Genomic DNA, 18,722 nt, shown 5'->3' with positions numbered 1-18,722 from the left:
CTTATTCCACTTAACATATAGTGTACAATTAGTTTCAGGTGTATAATATAGTGATGCAACACTTCCAGAGAACACCTGGTGTTCATCACAGGTGCATTCCTTAATCCCCACCTCCCTTCTGATAACCATCAGTTCTCTATAGTTAAGAGTCTGTTTCTTGGTTTACTTCTTTTTTTCTGCCTTTGCATGTTTAATTTACTGCTTAAATTCCCCATATGAATGAAGTTATATGGTATATGTCTTTTCCTGACTTACTTCACTTAATATATGTCCTTGCAAATGCCAAGCTTTCATTTTTTATGGCTGAGTAATATTCCATTGTGTGTATGTATTTGTATATCCCACATCTGCTTTATCCATTCATCAGTGGATACTTGGGCTGTTTCCACAGTTCGGCTGTTGTAGATAATGCTGCTCTAAACATTGGGGTGCATGTATCCCTTTGAATTAGTATTTTTTTTTGAGTAAATACCTACTAGTGCAATTGCTGGTTGATAGCATAATTCTATTTTTAACTTTTTTTTTAAGATTTTATTTATTCATGATAGACATAGGGAGAGGGAGAGGCAGAGAGGCAGAGGTAGAGACACAGGCAGAAGGAGAAGCAGGCTCCATGCTAGGATCCCGAAGTGATATTCGATCCCGGGACTCCAGGATCATGCCCTGGGCCAAAGGCAGGTGCTGAACCGCTGAGCCACCCAGGGATCCCCAATTTTTAACTTTTTGAGCAACATCCATACTGTTTTCCAGAGTGGCTGCACTAGTTTTCATTCCCACCAACATTGTAGGAAGGTTCCTCTTTCTCCACATCCTTGCCAACACCTGTTGTTTTTTTCTGTTGTTTTAGCCATTCTGATAGATGTAAGGTGATGTATCATTGTAGTTTTGATTTGCGTTTTCCTGATTAGTGATGTTGAACATCTTGTCATGTGCCTATTGGCCATTTCTCTTTTGGAGAAATGTCTGGTCACATCTTCTACCATTTTTGCATTGGATTATCATCTTTTGGATGTTGAGTTTTATAAGTTCTGTGTATATTTTGGACACTAACTCTTTATCAGATATGACATTTGCAAATACTTCCATTCTGTAGGTTGCCTTTTAGTTTTACTATTTCCTTTGCTGTGCAGAAGCTTTTTATTTTGATATAGTCCCATTAGTTTATTTTTGCTTTTGTTTTTCCTTGCCTCAGGACATTACCTAGAAAGAAGTTACTGTGGCTGATGTCAGAGAACTTAACTGCCTGTGCTCTCTTCTAGAATTTTTATAGTTTCAGAAGTCTTTAATTCACTTTGAGTTTATTTTTGTGTATGGTGTAGAAAGTGGTCCAGTTTCATTCTTTTGCATGTTTCTGTCCGGTTTTTCCAATACCATTTGTTGGAGAGACATTCTTTTTCCCATTGTATAGCCTTTCCTGGTTTGTTGAAGATTAATTGACTCTATAATTGTGAGTTCATTTCTGGGTTTTCTATTCTGTTCTCTTGATCTATGTGACTGTTTTTGTGTCAGTACCATACTGTTTTGATTACTCGATCATTGTAACTTGAAGTCCAGAATTGTGATGCCTCCAGTTTTTTCTTTTTCAGTGTTGCTTTGCCTATTCAGGATCTTTTGTGGTTCCATACAAATCTTCGGATTATTTGTTCTAGCTCTGTGAAAAATGCTATTGGTATTTTGACAGAGATTGCATTAAATGTGTAGATTGCTTTGGATAGTACAGACATTTTAGCAATATTCTTCAATCCATGAACACAAATATCTATGCATTTTTTTGTGTCGTCTTCAGTTTCTTTCACCAGTGTTGTATAGTTTTCAGAGTACAGGTCTTTTACTTCTTTGGTTAGGTTTATTCCTAGATATCTTACTGCTTTTGGTGCAATTGTAAATGAGAGTGAATCCTTAATTTCTCTTCCTGCTGCTTCATTATGGGTGTATAGAAATATAACAAATTTCTGTATGTCGATTTTTATATCCTGCAGCCTTATTGAATTTATCAATTCTGGCAGTTTTTTGTTAGAGTCTTTAGGGTGTTATATATTTAGTATCATTTCATCTGCAAATAGTGAAAGTTTGACTTCTTCCTTGCCAATTTGGATACCTTTTGTTTTTGTTGTCTGAGTGCTGCGGCCAGGACTTCTAGGACTATGTAGGTAAAAGTTGTGAGAATGAACATCCCTATTTTGCTCCTGACCATCATGAAAAGCTCTCAATTTTTCCCTATTTAGGATGATATTAGCTGTGAGTTTTTCATATATGGTCTTATATTGAGTCATGTTGCCTCTAAACCTACTTTGTTGAGGTTTTTTTCTCATGGGTGGATGTTTTACCTTGTCAAATGCTCTTTCTACATCTACTGAAATGATCACATGGTTATTCTCCTTTCTTGTATTAATGTGATATATTATGTTGACTGATTTGCAAATATTGAGCTACTCTTGTAATCCAGGAGTAAATTCCACTTGCTCATAGTGAATGATTTTCTTAAAATATAAGATTCAGTTTGCTAGTATTTTATTGAGCATTTTTATATCTATGTTCATTGGGGATATTAGCCTCTAGGTTGTCTTTCTTTAGTGGTGTCTTTATCTGGTTGTGGTATCAGGGTAACATTGGCCTCGTAGAATGAATTTGGAAATTTTCCTTCCATTTCTATTTTTTGGAATAGTTTGACAAGAGTAGATAATAACTCTTTAAATGTTTCGTAGAATTCCCTTGTGAAGCTCTCTGGTCCTGGACTTCTGTTTGTTGGGAGATTTTTGATTACTGATTCAATTTCTTTGCTGCTTATCAGTCTGTTCAAGTTTTCTTTTTCTTACTGTTTCACTTTTGGTAATTTATATGTTTCTAGGAATTTATCCATGTCTTGTACATCGTCCAGTTTGTTGGCATATAGTTTTCCATAATCTCATAATTGTATTTCTTTGGTGGTGGTTGTTATTTCTCTTCTCATTTGTGATTTTATTTGGTTCCTTTCTCTTTCTTTGTGATAAGTCTGGCTAGAGGTTTATCTTATTTTTCCAAAGAGCCAGCCTCATTTCACTGATTTGTTATATTGTTTTTAAAATTTCTGTATCATTTATTTATGCTCTAATTCTTATTATTTTCTTACTTTTGCTGGCTTTAGGCTTTGTTCTTTTTCCAGCTTCTTTAGGTGTAAGGCTAGATTGTTTATTTGAAATTTTTATTATTTTTTGAGGTAGACATGTATTGCTATATAAATCCCTCTTAGGACCACTTTTGCTGCATCCCAAAGGTTTTGGACTGTTGTGTTTTCATTTTGTATGTTTCCATGTATTTTTAAAATTTCTTCTTTGATTTCCTGATGGATCCATTCATTATTTAGTAGCATGTTGTTTAACCTTCATGTATTTGTGATCTTTCCAGACTTTTTCCGAAGGGTAAACTTGTAAAAGTAATGGAAAGGGTGGGTACAGATACCTGGAGAGGATTTCCCTAGCAGGGCTCTATGAACTACAGAGCAATGGGAACACCTGTGTTACATAATTTAAATTTTATCCACTAATTATTAAGAACTAAAGTTATTTTCTTGGGAATTAAGCAAAGGAATCCTAGAAATGCTAGAAGAGTCAGAAACTGAAAATTAATGTTAACAGTATGATTCCTAGTGTCTTCACCAATTTCCCAAAGACTTGGATAGTTTTTCTATGTGGTGGTTTGTAATGTTCTTCCTTCAAAATTTAGATTCAAGGGACACCTGGGTCGCTCAGTGGTTGAGCTTCTGCCTTTGGTTTGGGTCGTGTTCCCAGGGTCCTGGGATCAAGTTCCGCATGGGGCTCCCTTGCAGAGAGCCTGCTTCTCCCTCTGCCTATGTCTCTACCTCTCTCTCTGTGTCTCTCATGAATAAATAAATAAAAATTTTTTAAAAAATGAAGATTCAAAAAGCATTCCAATGTAACAAGAATTATAATAGCCCCACGCAAATATCAGTCTAAACTGAAGTAATATCCCTGTAAACATCAAAAATTTGATTATTGGTGTTTAAATATGCTTTTACCCTATGGTTCATATTAGTAATCAAAGTTAAACATTCTCGTTAAAGTTTTTTACTTCATTTTTTTTTTTTTAATTTTTATTTATTTATGATAGTCACAGAGAGAGAGAGAGGCAGAGACACAGGCGGAGGGAGAAGCAGGCTCCATGCACCGGGAGCCTGATATGGGATTCGATCCCGGGTCTCCAGGATCGCGCCCTGGGCCAAAGGCAGGCGCCAAACCGATGCGCCACCCAGGGATCCCTTTTACTTCATTTTTTAAAGACTTTATTACTTGAGAGAGCACATGCATGAGCAGGGGGGTGCAGGGCAGAGGGAGAAGCAGACTCCCTACTGAGCAGGGCACTCATTGCGGGGACCCCAGGATCATGACCTGAGCCAATGACAGATGCTTAACCAACTGAGTCCCCCAGGCACCCTATTAAAGTGTTCTTGATAAAAATCAAGATGATACCTTCTGAGAAAGTTTTCTTTTAAAGTCATATTGTCTGCATTATAGAAAGTTTTAAAAATTGATTTAAAATATTATTTAAATCTTTGTTTCTTTGGCATATTGTACAACTTTTTCATTTTCATACCTATTTTAGAACAGTTTTTTAAAAATTGCAAAACTAATGCTTATGCTCAAAATGAGGGAAATGAAGGCACCAACAAAGTGGAATCACCTATGACCCAAATATCCATAAAGATTTAGCTTTTAGTTGTTAATTATTCTCTGGTAGATCAAACTTTTTAAAAGTTTAAAATAATAGGGGTGCCTAGGCAGCCTAGCCAGTTGGGCATCTGACTCTTGATGTCAGCTCAGATCCATCCGATCTCCGGATCGTGGGTTCAAGTCCCACAGTGGGGTCTGCACTGGGTTTGAAGCCTACTTAAAAAAAATTTTTTTTAATTTAAAATAATAAATACCAACTTAGGAGAATAGGCAAAAGAAGATCATATATTATTAATATCAAAATACAGAGGTATCTGATGATATTACAAAGCAGGCATCAGAAGGCATGGAATCAGGAACCAGAAGCTGTTAGGAATCAAGAAGGCTGCCACTCATTGTATGTGTATCTTTCTCTGACTTCTTGGTCTCTCATTTCTTTTAGCAGATCAGTTTTCCAGTGTATGCACTGGAAGATGGCTGCCCTGAACTGCAGTTAGTAAACCAGGATCTCCTAACCTCAATTGTAAATTTCAGTGGGAGATAATCCTGTGGCACCCACTGTCTTAGGCGCCTGCCTCTGCTACATTCAGCTGGAGCTCTGGGGGCAGGGCCTTATGGTGCAAACATAGCTGCTAAGGCCTCAGACAATGTGTGAAAGAGTGAGGGCTGGCAAATGCCTCAGAAAGTGTCTACTCTTTTTGTGTTATGGCTTGTAAATAGAGTTGACATATTCAAATATCAACAGTTTTTCCATATTGTCTCCAGAAGCATAGCCTTCATGGCTCACCTTCTGAATAGTATGTCATGTGGATATGTTTATCACCCCAAACTGTTGTACGTATGAATGATATGTACAATTATCTGTTTTTCTACCACTAAGTTTTCCCAGTCTTTTTTTTCCCTTTCATTCAACATTGTATTTTCATCCTAATTTGTTGATCCTCTTCTTTGATTTCTTTGGGCACTTATAGACTTAAGTAGAGATTTGGTAAATATTTGATTGTTTTCTCCCAGCTTATCTATAATTACTTTCATTCATTAAGCAAATGCTGAGCCTCTACTGTGTGCCAAGAACTATTGTAGCTGTTGGAAATCCAAGAGTGAACAAAACCCGAGAGTCCCCACACTCTCAGCTTATGTCCTAGTGGGAGGAGATAGAAAAATGTAAACACATATGCAATGTCAGGCGGTGAGGTGCAGAAAAATAAAACCGAATGAAGGGGATAGAGAGTGATGGTGTGGGGGAGGGGGCTGTTGGAAAAGGTGTGAGAGAAGGCTTCTTTGAGCACAGAGCTGAGTTAAGGAGTGAGGCCTGAGGCTTTCTGGCAGAAGAACATTGAAAACCAAGGGCAAGCAAGTATAAAAACTCTGGGGTGGGAGAGCAGTGGCATATTTGAAGAAGAAAGCTGTTAGGATGCCTAGAGCAAGGCAAGTGGGGAAGAGGAGTAAAGTCAGGAGTGTTAGCTGGAGACCCAGCCTTGTTTGTGGGTGTGGTTGCAGGGTTTTAAGTCGGCAAGCGCTGTATGGGGCAGTGTTAGGATGTGAGACTATTGGATTGCTAATCACTTTATACCTTGAATCAAGCAGTCTTTCCTTTTCCATTGTTTTTTGACTTTCTCCTACATTTTAAGAATTTCTGTTCTTTTCTGTTTTCTTTCATTGCTTCATCTGTCTCTTGCAAGTATCTCACTTTTTAATTATTGTTTTTGTAATGTGTTGATATCTGATAAGGTTTCTCTTTTTTGAGGATTGTTTTTGATATTCTTTTTTTTTTGTCTTTGATATTCTTATCTGTTTATTCTCCCAGATGGCATTTAAATAATATTTTTAGGTTCTTAGTAAAAATACTGTTGGTATATTATTGAAATCACATTCTGTATAAGTTCCTTTGCGGAATATTGACATTTTTATTTAGTGTTCTCACTAAAGGACAGATTTATATCATAGAAAAATTTAAATATTGGATCATTCCTGGTTTTTATTTTGTTGTGATTGATAATAGATGATGTGCAATTTTGAAATGACTGGCTGGTTATGGTGCTTATCTGGGTAAGGAGCTATTTCATTCAGTTCAAAAAGCATTTAATTCTTACTGTGTGTCAGGCACTTTAGGCATTGAATCTAGAAATGAAGGCTCAGTCCTGGGATTTCAGCTAAGTTGGCCGGAGTTCAGAATTTATTTTTGGTGTTAGGGCAGAATTTTGTGAAAGAAATCATTGTCATCCTCCTCTTCACCTAAAGGAATAATTTCTCAAAAGTGCTCTGTATATAGAATAAAAATAACAGTTGGCAGGTGTTTTTATAAGACCTCTTTCTATATGCTATCTAGAAAACTTAAAGTGGCTATTAATTTCCCAGTTAACACTTTAAAAAGATTTTCCCCACTAAAGTAATATATAACCAGTTCACATTTTTACCTATTAGAAGTCCTATAAATCTACCTCTAAAATCTGAAACCCATGAACTTATCTCCATATTTTCCACTCTCTTCATTTTATATACGACTAATTCTCTAGTCCAAACCACTATTCTCTTTCACCTGAACTATTGATACTGCTTTGTTAACTATTCTCCCTGCTTTTCTCTTACAACATTTATAAGGCATTTTCCACACTGTAGCCACAGGGATCTTTTTTTTTAAAAAAAAAAAAAACTTTATTTATGGAAGTTATCAAAACTTAAAAAATAGAATAGTATAATTAATATCCTCATCACTCTCTTTCAGACATTCTCAATACTAGCTACTCTCCAGTTATTGTTACTTTGTGTATAAATATTTCAGTATTAGGGCACCTGGCTGGCACAGTCAGTAGAGCATGTAACTCTTGATCCTCAGGTTTTGAGTTCAAGCTCTATGCTGGGTGTAAAGATTACTTAAAATCTTTAAAAAGTATATTTTAGTATATTTATAAAAGGGCTTTTTTTAAAAAAAGATTTTATTTTATTTATTCATAGAGATGCAAAGAGAGAGAGAGAGAGGCAGAGACACAGGCAGAGGGAGAAGCAGGCTCCATGCAAAGAGCCCGACATGGGACTCGATCCAGGGTCTCCAGATCATACCCTGGGCTGCAGGCGGCGCTAAACCGCTGCGCCACCGGGGCTGCCCTATAAAAGGGCTTTTTAAAAAATATAACTACATGATGGTTGCACAGCTCTGAATATACAGAAAACCATTGATTTGTATATTTTATTTTTTTATTATTTAAAAAAAAATTTTTTTTAACAATTTTTTTTAAATTTTTATTTATTTATGATAGTCACAGAGAGAGAGAGAGAGAGGCAGAGACACAGGCAGAGGGAGAAGCAGGCTCCATGCACCGGGAGCCCGATGTGGGACTCGATCCCAGGTCTCCAGGATCGTGCCCTGGGCCAAAGGCAGGCGCCAAACCGCTGCGCCACCCAGGGATCCCTATTTTTAAAAAATTTTTAAAAATTTATTTATGATAGTCACACAGAGAGCGAGAGAGAGGCAGGCAGAGACATAGAGGGAGAAGCAGGCTCCATGCGCCAGGAGCCCGATGTGGGACTCGATCCCGGGTCTCCAGGATCGTGCCCTGGGCCAAAGGCAGGCGCCAAACCGCTGCGCCATCCAGGGTTCCCCTGATTTGTATATTTTAAATGGGTGAATTATATGGTATGTAAAAAATACCTCAACAAAGCCGTTAAAAAAACAGCCACAATAACATTATCTTCTTAGTAACAATTTTACAAAATCACCAAATAGTCAAAGTTCACATTTCCCCTATTATCTAAATATGTTTAAAACTGTCAAAGTGTTAAAAAAAAAATCAGTCCGGTCATGTTACTCTTTTTCTTAAAACCCCGTTCAGTGGCTTTTTATCATATTTAAAATAACCTAAATCCCTGTACTGACTCTGATTCAAAGATCTGACCTACAAAGCCCTGACCTGATATGGCTTCTTTCTACCTTTTTTCAGTCTCTCTTGCCCACTAAATTGTTTCTGCCTTAAATGCTGTTCCATCTGCTAGAATGCCCTTCCCCTATATTTTCTCAAGGCCAGATCCTTCCTTTCAATTTAAACACCTTTTCCTCAGAAAGGCCTACCTTGATCAGTTGCCCAGTCTCCAGTCTAAAGTGATATCCTAATCCTTCTCTATCTTATCACTCACTTAAGTATCAGCATAGCATGGTTTATTATCTACCCTGTAATGTTTTTTTAGAGATATATTTTATTTTTTATTTTTAAAGATTTTATTTATGAGAGAGAGAGAGAGAGAGAGAGAGAGGCGCAGAGACACAGGCAGAGGGAGAAGCAGGCCCCATGCAGGGAGCCTGATGTGGGACATCATCTTGGGAACCCAGGATCACACCCCCTGGGCGCTAAAGTGCTGAGCCACCCAGGGATCCCAGATTTATTTATTTTAGAGAAAGAATTTCAGACTCCCTGCTGAGCACAGACCTTGACATAGGGCTTGATCCTAGGACCCTCAGATTGTGACCTGAGCCGAAATCAAGAGCTGGATGCCTAACCAACTGAGCCACACAAGTGCCCCTCTGCTATGTACTTTTTATTAATGTACTGTCTTTTTTCCTTTTTTCTGTGCTTTCCCTCCCTCCCTCCTTTTTTGTCATGTTCACTGCTGCATTTCCAGTGCCTAAAATATTAATTGCTAATAAACCCTCATTAGGAGAAATTCATACAAAAACTGCCTAACATCATATATTAGTTGTTTGGTATTTATAAAAAGGTTCTTTGATCAGACATCAAAAAAGAATGAAATCTTGCCATTTGTAACATCATGGATGGAACTAGAGTGTATTATATTAAATGAAGTTATTCAGGGAAAGAAAAATATGATTTCATTCATATGTGGTATTTAAGAAAAAAAAAAACAAAAACAGATGATCTTAGGGGAAGGGAAGGAAAAATAAGAGAAAAATAGGGAGGCAAACCGGAAGAGACTCTTAACTATAGAGAACAAACTGAGGGTTGCTGGAGGGGAGGGGGTGGGTGGGTGGGTGGGTGATGGGCTAGATGGATGATGGGCATTGAGGAGGGCACTTGTGATGATTACTGTGTGTTACATGTAAGTGATGAATCACTGAATTCTACTCTTAAAACCAGTACTACACTATATGTTAACTAACTTGAATTTATTTATTTATTTATTTATTTATTTATTTATTTATTTATTTAAGAATTTAAGTATTTATTCATGAGACAGATATTATATATAGGGGGGGAGGGGCAGGCAGGCAGTGGGAGAAGTAGGCTCCATGCCGGGAGCTTGATATGGGACTGGATCCCAGGACTCCAGGATCACGCCCTGGGCAGAAGGCAGGTGCTAAACCACTGAGCCACCCAGGCATCCCCTAACTTGAATTTAAATTAAAAAAAATGTTATTTGATAGAATATATTGCCTTACTGCATAAACAGAGCTCCACTTAGATATGTTACTTTTTTTTTTTTTTTTTTTTTAAGATATGTTACTTTGAAAGTGCCATTTTCTATGGCCAGGTTAGGAGAGGACTATTTTTTTTTTTTTTTTAGCTAGCTTGCTTCATATAGTGGCCTGCCTACTTCAGAACTCAAAAAAGTAACTTTAACAAATTCTGTTTTTGTTGTTTAGCAAAACATAGAGCGCTTGCATGTATAACGTTGCAGAAGTTACCATAATGCCTTGCTGGTTTTGTTCTCTATTATCACTTTTTTCTTTTGTTCTCAGTGTGGACCATCACGCTTTTAGCTTGTGAGCTTTCTCTGCTACCTATTCTCTGGTGAAGCAGCTTAGAAGTGGCTGTGGTAGGCTGAATAATGGCCCCCTAAAGATGCGATTAGTTAAGTATCTTGAGATAGGGAGAGAGTCTTGAACTATCCAGCTGGGCCCAGTGTAATCACAATTGTCCTTAAAGGGAGAAGGCAGGAGGATCAGAACCTTGGGAGAGAAAACTTAAGGATGGAAGCAGTGTTTTGAGTGATGTACCTTGAAAATGGGGGGGACTGCAAATCAAGTGATATAGGGGACTCTAGAAACTGGATAGGGGCAAGAAAATGGAGTGTCCCCTAGAGCCACCAGAAGGAGTGAAATCCTGTATATACCTTCATTTTGGCCCCAGTGAAATTGGTTTCAGACTTCTGACTTCCCAAACTACATAAAAATTGTGTTGTTTGAAGCTACTATATGTGGTACTTTGCTACTATGATGATTTAAATAAAGTAGGAAGGCTTGAAGGATCACGGAACCTGTACAGTATTCTGAGGTCCATATTGTTTACTGGTTTAATAGCTACGAGAATGGGGGCCAGGAAGAGTTGAGATGGCAACTTAAGGTGCGTAATTTGGGGTGGGGTGGAGAAGAAAAAGATGTGGTTTTTGGAGTAATGAAAGAATATTATATGCTGTAATGGTAGTATCTATTTTATATACAATTAAACTCTTGATTTTTTTTTTTTTCCCTTGTGTTTTACACAGATCAGAAACCCCTTGACCTTGCTCAGGGTGCTGAAATGAAACACATTCTTATTGGTAATAAGGTATGTAGTAATGGACTACTTGCACATGATCATTTTTAGAAAAAGATTTTGGATTCTTGAAATATATGGATAGCATTTTTCATGAAAACATATTTTCAATAGGTTGTCTACAAAGTGTTGAAACGATATGAAGGCCCTCTCTGGAAGGTAAGTGGGGATGATGTATTTATGTATAAAACTGGAAAGAGGGTCACCTGGGTGGCTCAGTCAGTTAAGTAGTTGTCTTCAGCTCAGTTCATGATCCCAGGGTCCTGGGCTCGAGCCCTGCATCAGGCTCCCTGTTCAGCGGGGAGTCGGCTTCTCCCACTCCCACTCCCACTCCCACTCCCACTCCCCCTCTCCCTGCTTCTGTGCAACTTGTGCATGAGCACTCTGTCTCTGTCAAATAAATTATATTTTTTTTTAAAAAAAGGAAAGAATTCTCAGGTGCTCCATTTTTATTAAAAAAATTTAAATATTCTGACTTAATCATTCATGGATCTTACAACATAAACCATTTCCTCTAGCGCTGGACTTTATCAGGCTTCCATTTGCTGTAACAATTGCTGTCTTTTGTGTTGATAGTCTGACACTTTTAGGTGACCAAGCCTCTACAGAACAGAGTGGGAGAACATATTTTTTTTCTTAATTGTAGAATCATAGTGTTTTTGTTATGACTGTTGAACGAAGGAGGACTTAATAGGAATTTAGTATTTGAATTGTCACAGAGCACACATTCAAAATCTTTCTGGTTCTAAAAATTTCTTTGCATTTTGGAGTTCAGTGTTTTCTACAATTAACTAGAGCATGTATTTTCATTTGCATTTGCAAGCACTCCTCTATATTTATTTACGCACAAGTATGTTTATGTTGTATGAAATCAGAACACTTTTTTTCAGCAGTTCATTCCATACTTTGTCTTTGAAGTCCCCAAATGAAAATTTTCTTGTAAATATCCCTGAGTAATATTGTCAGAACTATAAATAAACTGTGTTCATTGTTGATCTTGTTAGTATGGCATTTCTTCTCTTCCTGTCCCCCTGTAGTGAGCGGTACGTTTTCATTACTGCACTTAGTACTTTAGTTTATGTTTGAATTTTTTTTTTTAACGATTTAATTTATTTGAGAGTGAGCAAGAGTGAGCATGGGAAGGAGGGAAGAGGGGAGAGGGACAAGCAGACTTCATGCTGAGCATGGAGCCTGGTGTGGGGCTTGATCCCAAAACCCTGAGATCATGACTTGAGCCAAAGGCAGGTGCTTAACCTACTGAGCCACCCAGGCATCCCCATGTTTGATCATTGTTTATTTTATTTTATTTTATTTTATTTTATTTTATTTTATTTTATTTTATTTTATTTTATTTATTTTATTTTATTTTTTAGCTTATTTTTTTGATCATTTTTTAATGTTTAGTAGTACTGTCTAGATGAAAGACTACAATAGAACTCTGATAACTTAATTTTTATCAGTCAGATATTTGAATCTAGATGTGTCAGCTTGGAAAATCTTTGCCATTTTTTCCCCTTAGAGTTCAAGATTTTTTGGCTGGAGACTATTCTGGGTAGTGTTAGAACATGGAGTCCTTTCATGGTATAGGAAACAGTAAGTATTATGACCCTGATACTTATTAAATTTCATTATCTAAATTCTGAAAGATTAAAAGTTGCTACTTATCTCTTTTCCTTTTGTCTTGATAATTTAATATTTATTTTGAAGGCCTGATGCAGTTCGTAACATTTATCGCCAGGGATGCAAACACCTAACTCAAGCAGTATGCACGGTAGGATGACACATGGATCTTTTGCTCAAATCATGAAATCAGTTTTTGCAAGTGATTGCCCCAAATTATTTTTATAAGCTGCCTTGTAAAATCTTGGGGATAGAAGGCACTTATATATATATATATATTTTTATTTGAGAACAAGTAAAATTATGGAATCTGTTTTAAAAATATCAGTTTTTATCTCTGCATATTGTGGGATGAGACATGAGTTATCTGAAAACAAAAGAGCCTTTAACATTTTGTGTGTGTGTATATTCTCACATATATATGTATGTGTATATCTACATATTATGTTATACATGTATATGTATATATATATATATATATACATGGCTAAATTGGGATAATGAAAGTTTTTCTAGTGTTAAAATTTAAAGTCTGTGTCAAAATTGGGATTCCTAGGTTCTCATTGTTCACTGTTTATACTTTCACCAACCAGAAGAAAAAGTGAGTCTCTCCTCTTTAGAGATTAGTCTAAGTCTGGAACCTAGACATGCTTTCTTATTTCCTACTTCAGATCCTTTAGGGTTGTCAATATGTTTTGGCAGTCCATCTGCTCTTGAGAGCACAGCACCTGCCTTTCTCAGGGTGAGCACCCCCAGAAGACCAGAAATTCCCCTTGGGGAGTCCCAGACTTGTCACATTCTGCAGCAGTATAGCCTAATTGCACAGCCAGCCCTTCAGTGTCCTACTCCTTCCTCCTTTCACATTGGACCAAAGAGCCAGGGTCATTTCTCTGATCTTATCTGTGTAATTTTTTTTTTCCTCTTTCAGTGAAATCCTGGCCATTCTCTTCTGTTCCTTTATAAACTCTTTTACTTAATACCCAACTTTTTCCTCATTTGGGCCCTTTATCTCATTCTTGTTTGCTTTAAATCAAAATACCAATGAGTTGCTCCATTTACCCTTTTAAAATTTCTGGCTCTTTAACTTCTGTGAAATTGGTTAGCTCCTGCTATATTATTATCAATGCAAGCTAATGAGCATTCACTGTGTGGCTGCTATAAAGCACTCTGTTTACTCTGTAGTTTCTTAAGATAAAATCTTAGATTATTGATTTGAGATCTTTTTTTCTGATAGAAGTGTTTATAGCTATTAGTTTCTTAATTTTTTCATTTTGCAGTTCAGTGGCATTAAGTACATGTGTATTATTTTGCAACGATCAGCACCATCCATCTCCAGAACTCTTCTTCTTCCCAAACTAAAACTCTTTACCCATCAGTCACTAACTCCACTCCTATTTGCAGGCCCTGGCAGCCACCATTCTACTTGTGGTCTCTGAGTTTGACCTTGCTGGATACCGCATAAGTGGAATCATGCAATATTTGTCCTTCTGTGACTGGCTTATTTCACTTAGCCTCAGGGTTCATCCATGTTACAGCTTGTGTCAGAATTTCTTTCCTTTTTGAAAAAATGTAGTTGTGGTAAAAAAGCCCCTAACATAAAATGTACTATGTTAATGGGTTTTAAGTGTTATAGTTCAGTAGATTAAACTCTATTTACTTTGTTGTGCAACAGATCTCTGGAATTTCTTCATCTTTCAAAACTGAAATTATACCCATTGAGCAACTAACTGCCTGTTTCCCCTACCTTTCATGCCTGGCAGCCATTGTTCTACTTTTTGTTTCTAGGAGTTTGACTACTTTAGATGCCTCTTATAAGTGGAATCACGTAGTATTTGTCTTTTTATGACTGCCTTACTAAACTTAGTCTGATATCCTCAAGAGTGATCCATGCTGTAGAATGTGACAGGGTTTATTTAAGGCTGAGTAATATTCCACTGTATGTGTTACAGACCACATTTCTTGATGCATTCATTTGCCAGTGGGTATTTGAATTGCTTCCACCTCTTGGCAATTGTGAAAAATGCTGCAGTGAACATGTGCAGATATCTCTTCAATTCTTTTGATTGCAGACCTAGAAGTGGAATTGCTGAATGATATGATAGTTCTATTTTTAACTTTTTGAGGAATTTCCATGCTGTTTTCCATAGCAGCTGCCCCATCTTATGTTCATACCAACAATGTACAAGGGTTCCAGTTTCACTTTCTCCACATTCTCATCAGCACTTCCTTTTCTTTTCTTTTGTTTTTTAATATTGACCATCCTAATGAGTGTGAGGTAGTATTAATTGTGGTTTGATTTGCGTTTCTCTTTTGACTGGTGATGTTGAGCATCTTTTCGTGTGCTGCTTGGATATCATATATTATCTTTGGAGAAATACCATTTTAAGCCCTTTGCCCATTTTTTAATTGGGCTGTTTGGATTTTTGTTAGTGTTGAGTTATAGGAGTTCCTTGTATATTTTGGATATTAACCCCTTATCCGTATATGATTTGCAAATATTTTCTCCCATTCTGTGGATTGCCTCTATACTCTTTAGTAGTGCTCTTTGATACATAGGAGTTTTTAATTTTGATGTAGTTGAATTTATCTATTTTTTCTTCTATCACTTGTGTCATGTCCAAGAAGTCATTGCTAAGTCCATTGCTAAGAAGCTTTATCCCTATGTTTCCTTATGAATTTTATAGTTTAAGCTCTGATGTTGAGTGATAGGTTTCTCTTGAGGCCTTTCTCTTTGGTTTGCAGATAGCTGCCTTGTTGCAATTCTCCCATGGCTTTTTCTCTGTGTGCAGGCATCGGTTTCTTTTCCTCTATTAAGGATGCCAGTCTTACTGAATTAGGGCCCCACTCTTTTGAGCTCATTTAATCTTAATTTCCTCTTTGGAGGCCCCATTTACAAATACAGTCTCATTGAGGGTTGGGGTTCAACATATGAATTTGGAGAGGACACAGTTCAGTCCATAGCAGTCACTGTAGTCACTCTAACTCTTGTATGGATACTGTTTACACTGTGTATCTTTTTCCCTCCTTTTACTTTCACCCTGTTTATGTGCTTAGCTCTAAGTCTCTTAGAGAGAGCATACAGTTGTATTTGGTATTTTTATCTAGTTTGGCAACCTCTACCTTGTGATAGGAATGTTTATTGAGGGGCACCTGGCTGTCTCAGTCAGTGGAGAATGTGACTTTTGATCTAGGAGTTGTGAGTTTGAGCCCCATGTTGAGTATAGGGATTACTTAAAATCTTAAGAAAAAAAAAAAAAAAGAGGAATGTTTAATTATACTTAATGTTATTGATGTGTTTGGATTTCTGTCATTTTGCTGTTTGCTTCTATACTCATTTTGTTATTCTTTATTCTTCCTCTTCTGCATAAAATATGTATTTCTCATGTACCATTTCCTTTTGTTTGTATTTTACTATATTTTAAAGTTATTTCTTAGTGGTTGCACTAGATATTCCAGTATGCATCTTAATCTGTCAGAAACTATTACTTCATATTTAATATGCTTTAATATATGTTCCACTTTCTACTCTTACCTTTGTGTTATTGTTATATATATCATGACTACATGTTTAAAACTCAACAATACAGTGTTATATATATTGCTTTATACAAATTTGTGTGTTTGTTTTAAAATACTTTTATTGAACTATTCACATCATATATGGTTCACCCACTTAAAATGATCCAATGATTTTTTTGTATGGACAGAGGCTTGTGCATTCATAACCATAACCCATTTTAGAACGTTTCTGTAATTCCACAAAGAAACTTCATACCCGTTGGCAATCATACCTCATTGCTTCCTCCCACCCCCTAGGCAGTCATTAATATCTGTCTCTCTAAATTTGCCTATTCTGGACATTTCATATAATATATGGTCTTTTGTTTCTGGATTCTTTTGCTTAGCATGTTTGCAAGGTTCATCCATATTATAGCATGTATCATTACTTCAGTGCTTTTATGGCTAAATAATATTCCACTGTGTGGATAGATAGTACTTATCGATTCATCAGTTAATGAATATTTGGGTTGATTTTACCTTTTGGCTGTTATGAATGATACACTGAGCATTAGTGTATAGGTTTTTATGTTGGATACTAGTTAATCTCCTGTGCTCTTAAAAAGAGAACAGAAGAGAAAAAAATAGATTTATAGAGAGAGTCTTTTATCATAACTCATGTTTTTACCATTTCTAGCTTGGTTTATTTTTTTCGCTGGATGTATGGGGTCATTTCCTTGCTCCAACTTAGCTCCATTCCTTCCTTTATCCTCTGTCCTATTATTGTCATATGTATGGTACCACACTATGATGTTACAAGCTCAGCCATACAATTTTACAGTTGTATAAATTCCTTTAAATTATTCCAGAGAAGATACATATTTTAGAATTGCCTATGCAATTAACTTCCCCAGTTTTTTTTTTTTTTCTTGTTTGGTGTTACTTTCTTTTAGCTTGAAGAACTTTTTTAAAATTCTTTTTTGTTAGGTACACCTAATAAATTGTCTCAGTGCTTTTTTATTTGGGAGTATATTTTACCTTCATTTTAGGACAATATTTTTACAAGACAGAGAAATTTTCTTTCAGCACCTTGAATATGTCATCCTGTTACTACCTCTGTCCTCCATTGTTTTCCATGCAAAGTCAGCTGTTAATTGTACTGGGCTTCCCCTGTATTTGATGCGTCCTTTTTCTCATAACTTAAAATATTTTCTGGTTTTGGGTGTCAACAGTTTGACTAAGATGTGTCTAGGTACAGATGCTCTGGATTTATCCTACGGGAATTTATTGGACTTCTTGAATGTGTAATGTTTCCATTGAACTTGGGAAATTTTCAACCATTATTTCTTTAAATATTTTTTTCAGCCTTTTTTCTCTCCTTCTGTGACTTTGTTGGTATATGTCATAATGCCCCACAGTGATTTGTTTTTCTCCCTTCCATCTCACATCATCTCTTGAGTGAATTTTTCATTTCAATTCTTGTAATTTTCAATTCCAAAATTTCCACTTGGTTCTTTTTCATAAATTGCATATTTTTATTGATATTTTCTATTTGATGAGTTATTGTCATTATACTTTAATTATTAAATATGATTTGCCTTAGTTTTTGAACATTTTTCTGAGAGTTTTTTTTAAATGTCTGGCTCAGGGCAGCCCTGGTGGCTCAGTGGTTTACCGCTGCCTTCAGCCCAGGGCCTGATCCTGGAGACCCAGGGTCGAGTCCCACATTGGGCTTCCTGCCCAATGGAGTCTGCTTCTCCCTCTGCCCGTTTCTCTGCCATGGGCTTCCTGCCCATGGAGCCTGCTTCTCCCTCTGCCCGTTTCTCTGCCCCCCCCCACCCATGTATCTCTCATGAATAAATAAATAAAATCTTTTTAAAAAAATGGCTCACTTGCCAGTTTGTTGCTTGGCTCATTATATTTAGACCTCATTTTCTGTGATGTTGGCTTTTCCTGATTGCTTGCTACCAAGATTGCTGTTTTTTGACAAAGCCCTAGGCTTGGAATTTTCAAGACCCTATTCTAAATAAAGTCAGCTTCAGTATTTAAAGCTTGCCTCATCATGTTACAGTTAGCCACAGAGCTAGGAGGAGAGAGGGTAATGGAGCATACTCAGGCTAAAACTCCATCCATATCTACTATTCTTACTGAGAGATTCAGTAGATTTTTCTTGAATAAATGCTTTTCAGTATGTTGTCTTTCATCAGTTTTCAGTGTTGGGGAATGGTTGTTTTATTTGGTATTGCATTAAATATATAGATTTACTTGGGAAAGATTGTAACTTTAGCAATATCAAGACCTCTAAGGTATGAACATTTTTATCTCTCCTTTATTGAAATCTTCTTTAATTTCCTTCTGTAGTATCTTATATTTTATGCTAAATTTATTCTTGCATGTTTATTTTTTGAAGCTGTTGAGAGAGACATGAAGATATCCAGTTATGCTTGTGGAA

General features: G+C 36.6%; 1 protein-coding gene across 2 annotated transcripts in view; it reads left to right on the top strand.

Moving 5' to 3' along the window:
* Nucleotides 1–18,722, top strand: part of OSBPL1A (oxysterol binding protein like 1A) — a 227,395-nt gene that overhangs the window by 69,159 nt on the left and 139,514 nt on the right. For both annotated transcript variants that reach the window (XM_041742615.1, XM_041742622.1), the window contains exons 8-11: nt 11,103–11,164; nt 11,267–11,311; nt 12,672–12,745; nt 12,860–12,923. In XM_041742615.1, the coding sequence (XP_041598549.1) occupies nt 11,103–11,164; nt 11,267–11,311; nt 12,672–12,745; nt 12,860–12,923 (245 nt within the window). The remainder of the gene's footprint in view (nt 1–11,102; nt 11,165–11,266; nt 11,312–12,671; nt 12,746–12,859; nt 12,924–18,722) is intronic.

This window comes from Vulpes lagopus, chromosome 1, assembly GCF_018345385.1.
Source record: "Vulpes lagopus strain Blue_001 chromosome 1, ASM1834538v1, whole genome shotgun sequence".
NCBI classification, from domain to species: Eukaryota; Metazoa; Chordata; class Mammalia; order Carnivora; family Canidae; genus Vulpes; species Vulpes lagopus.
The sequence above is the reverse complement of the archived record's forward strand: the minus strand, read 5'-3'. Positions and strand labels throughout refer to the sequence as shown.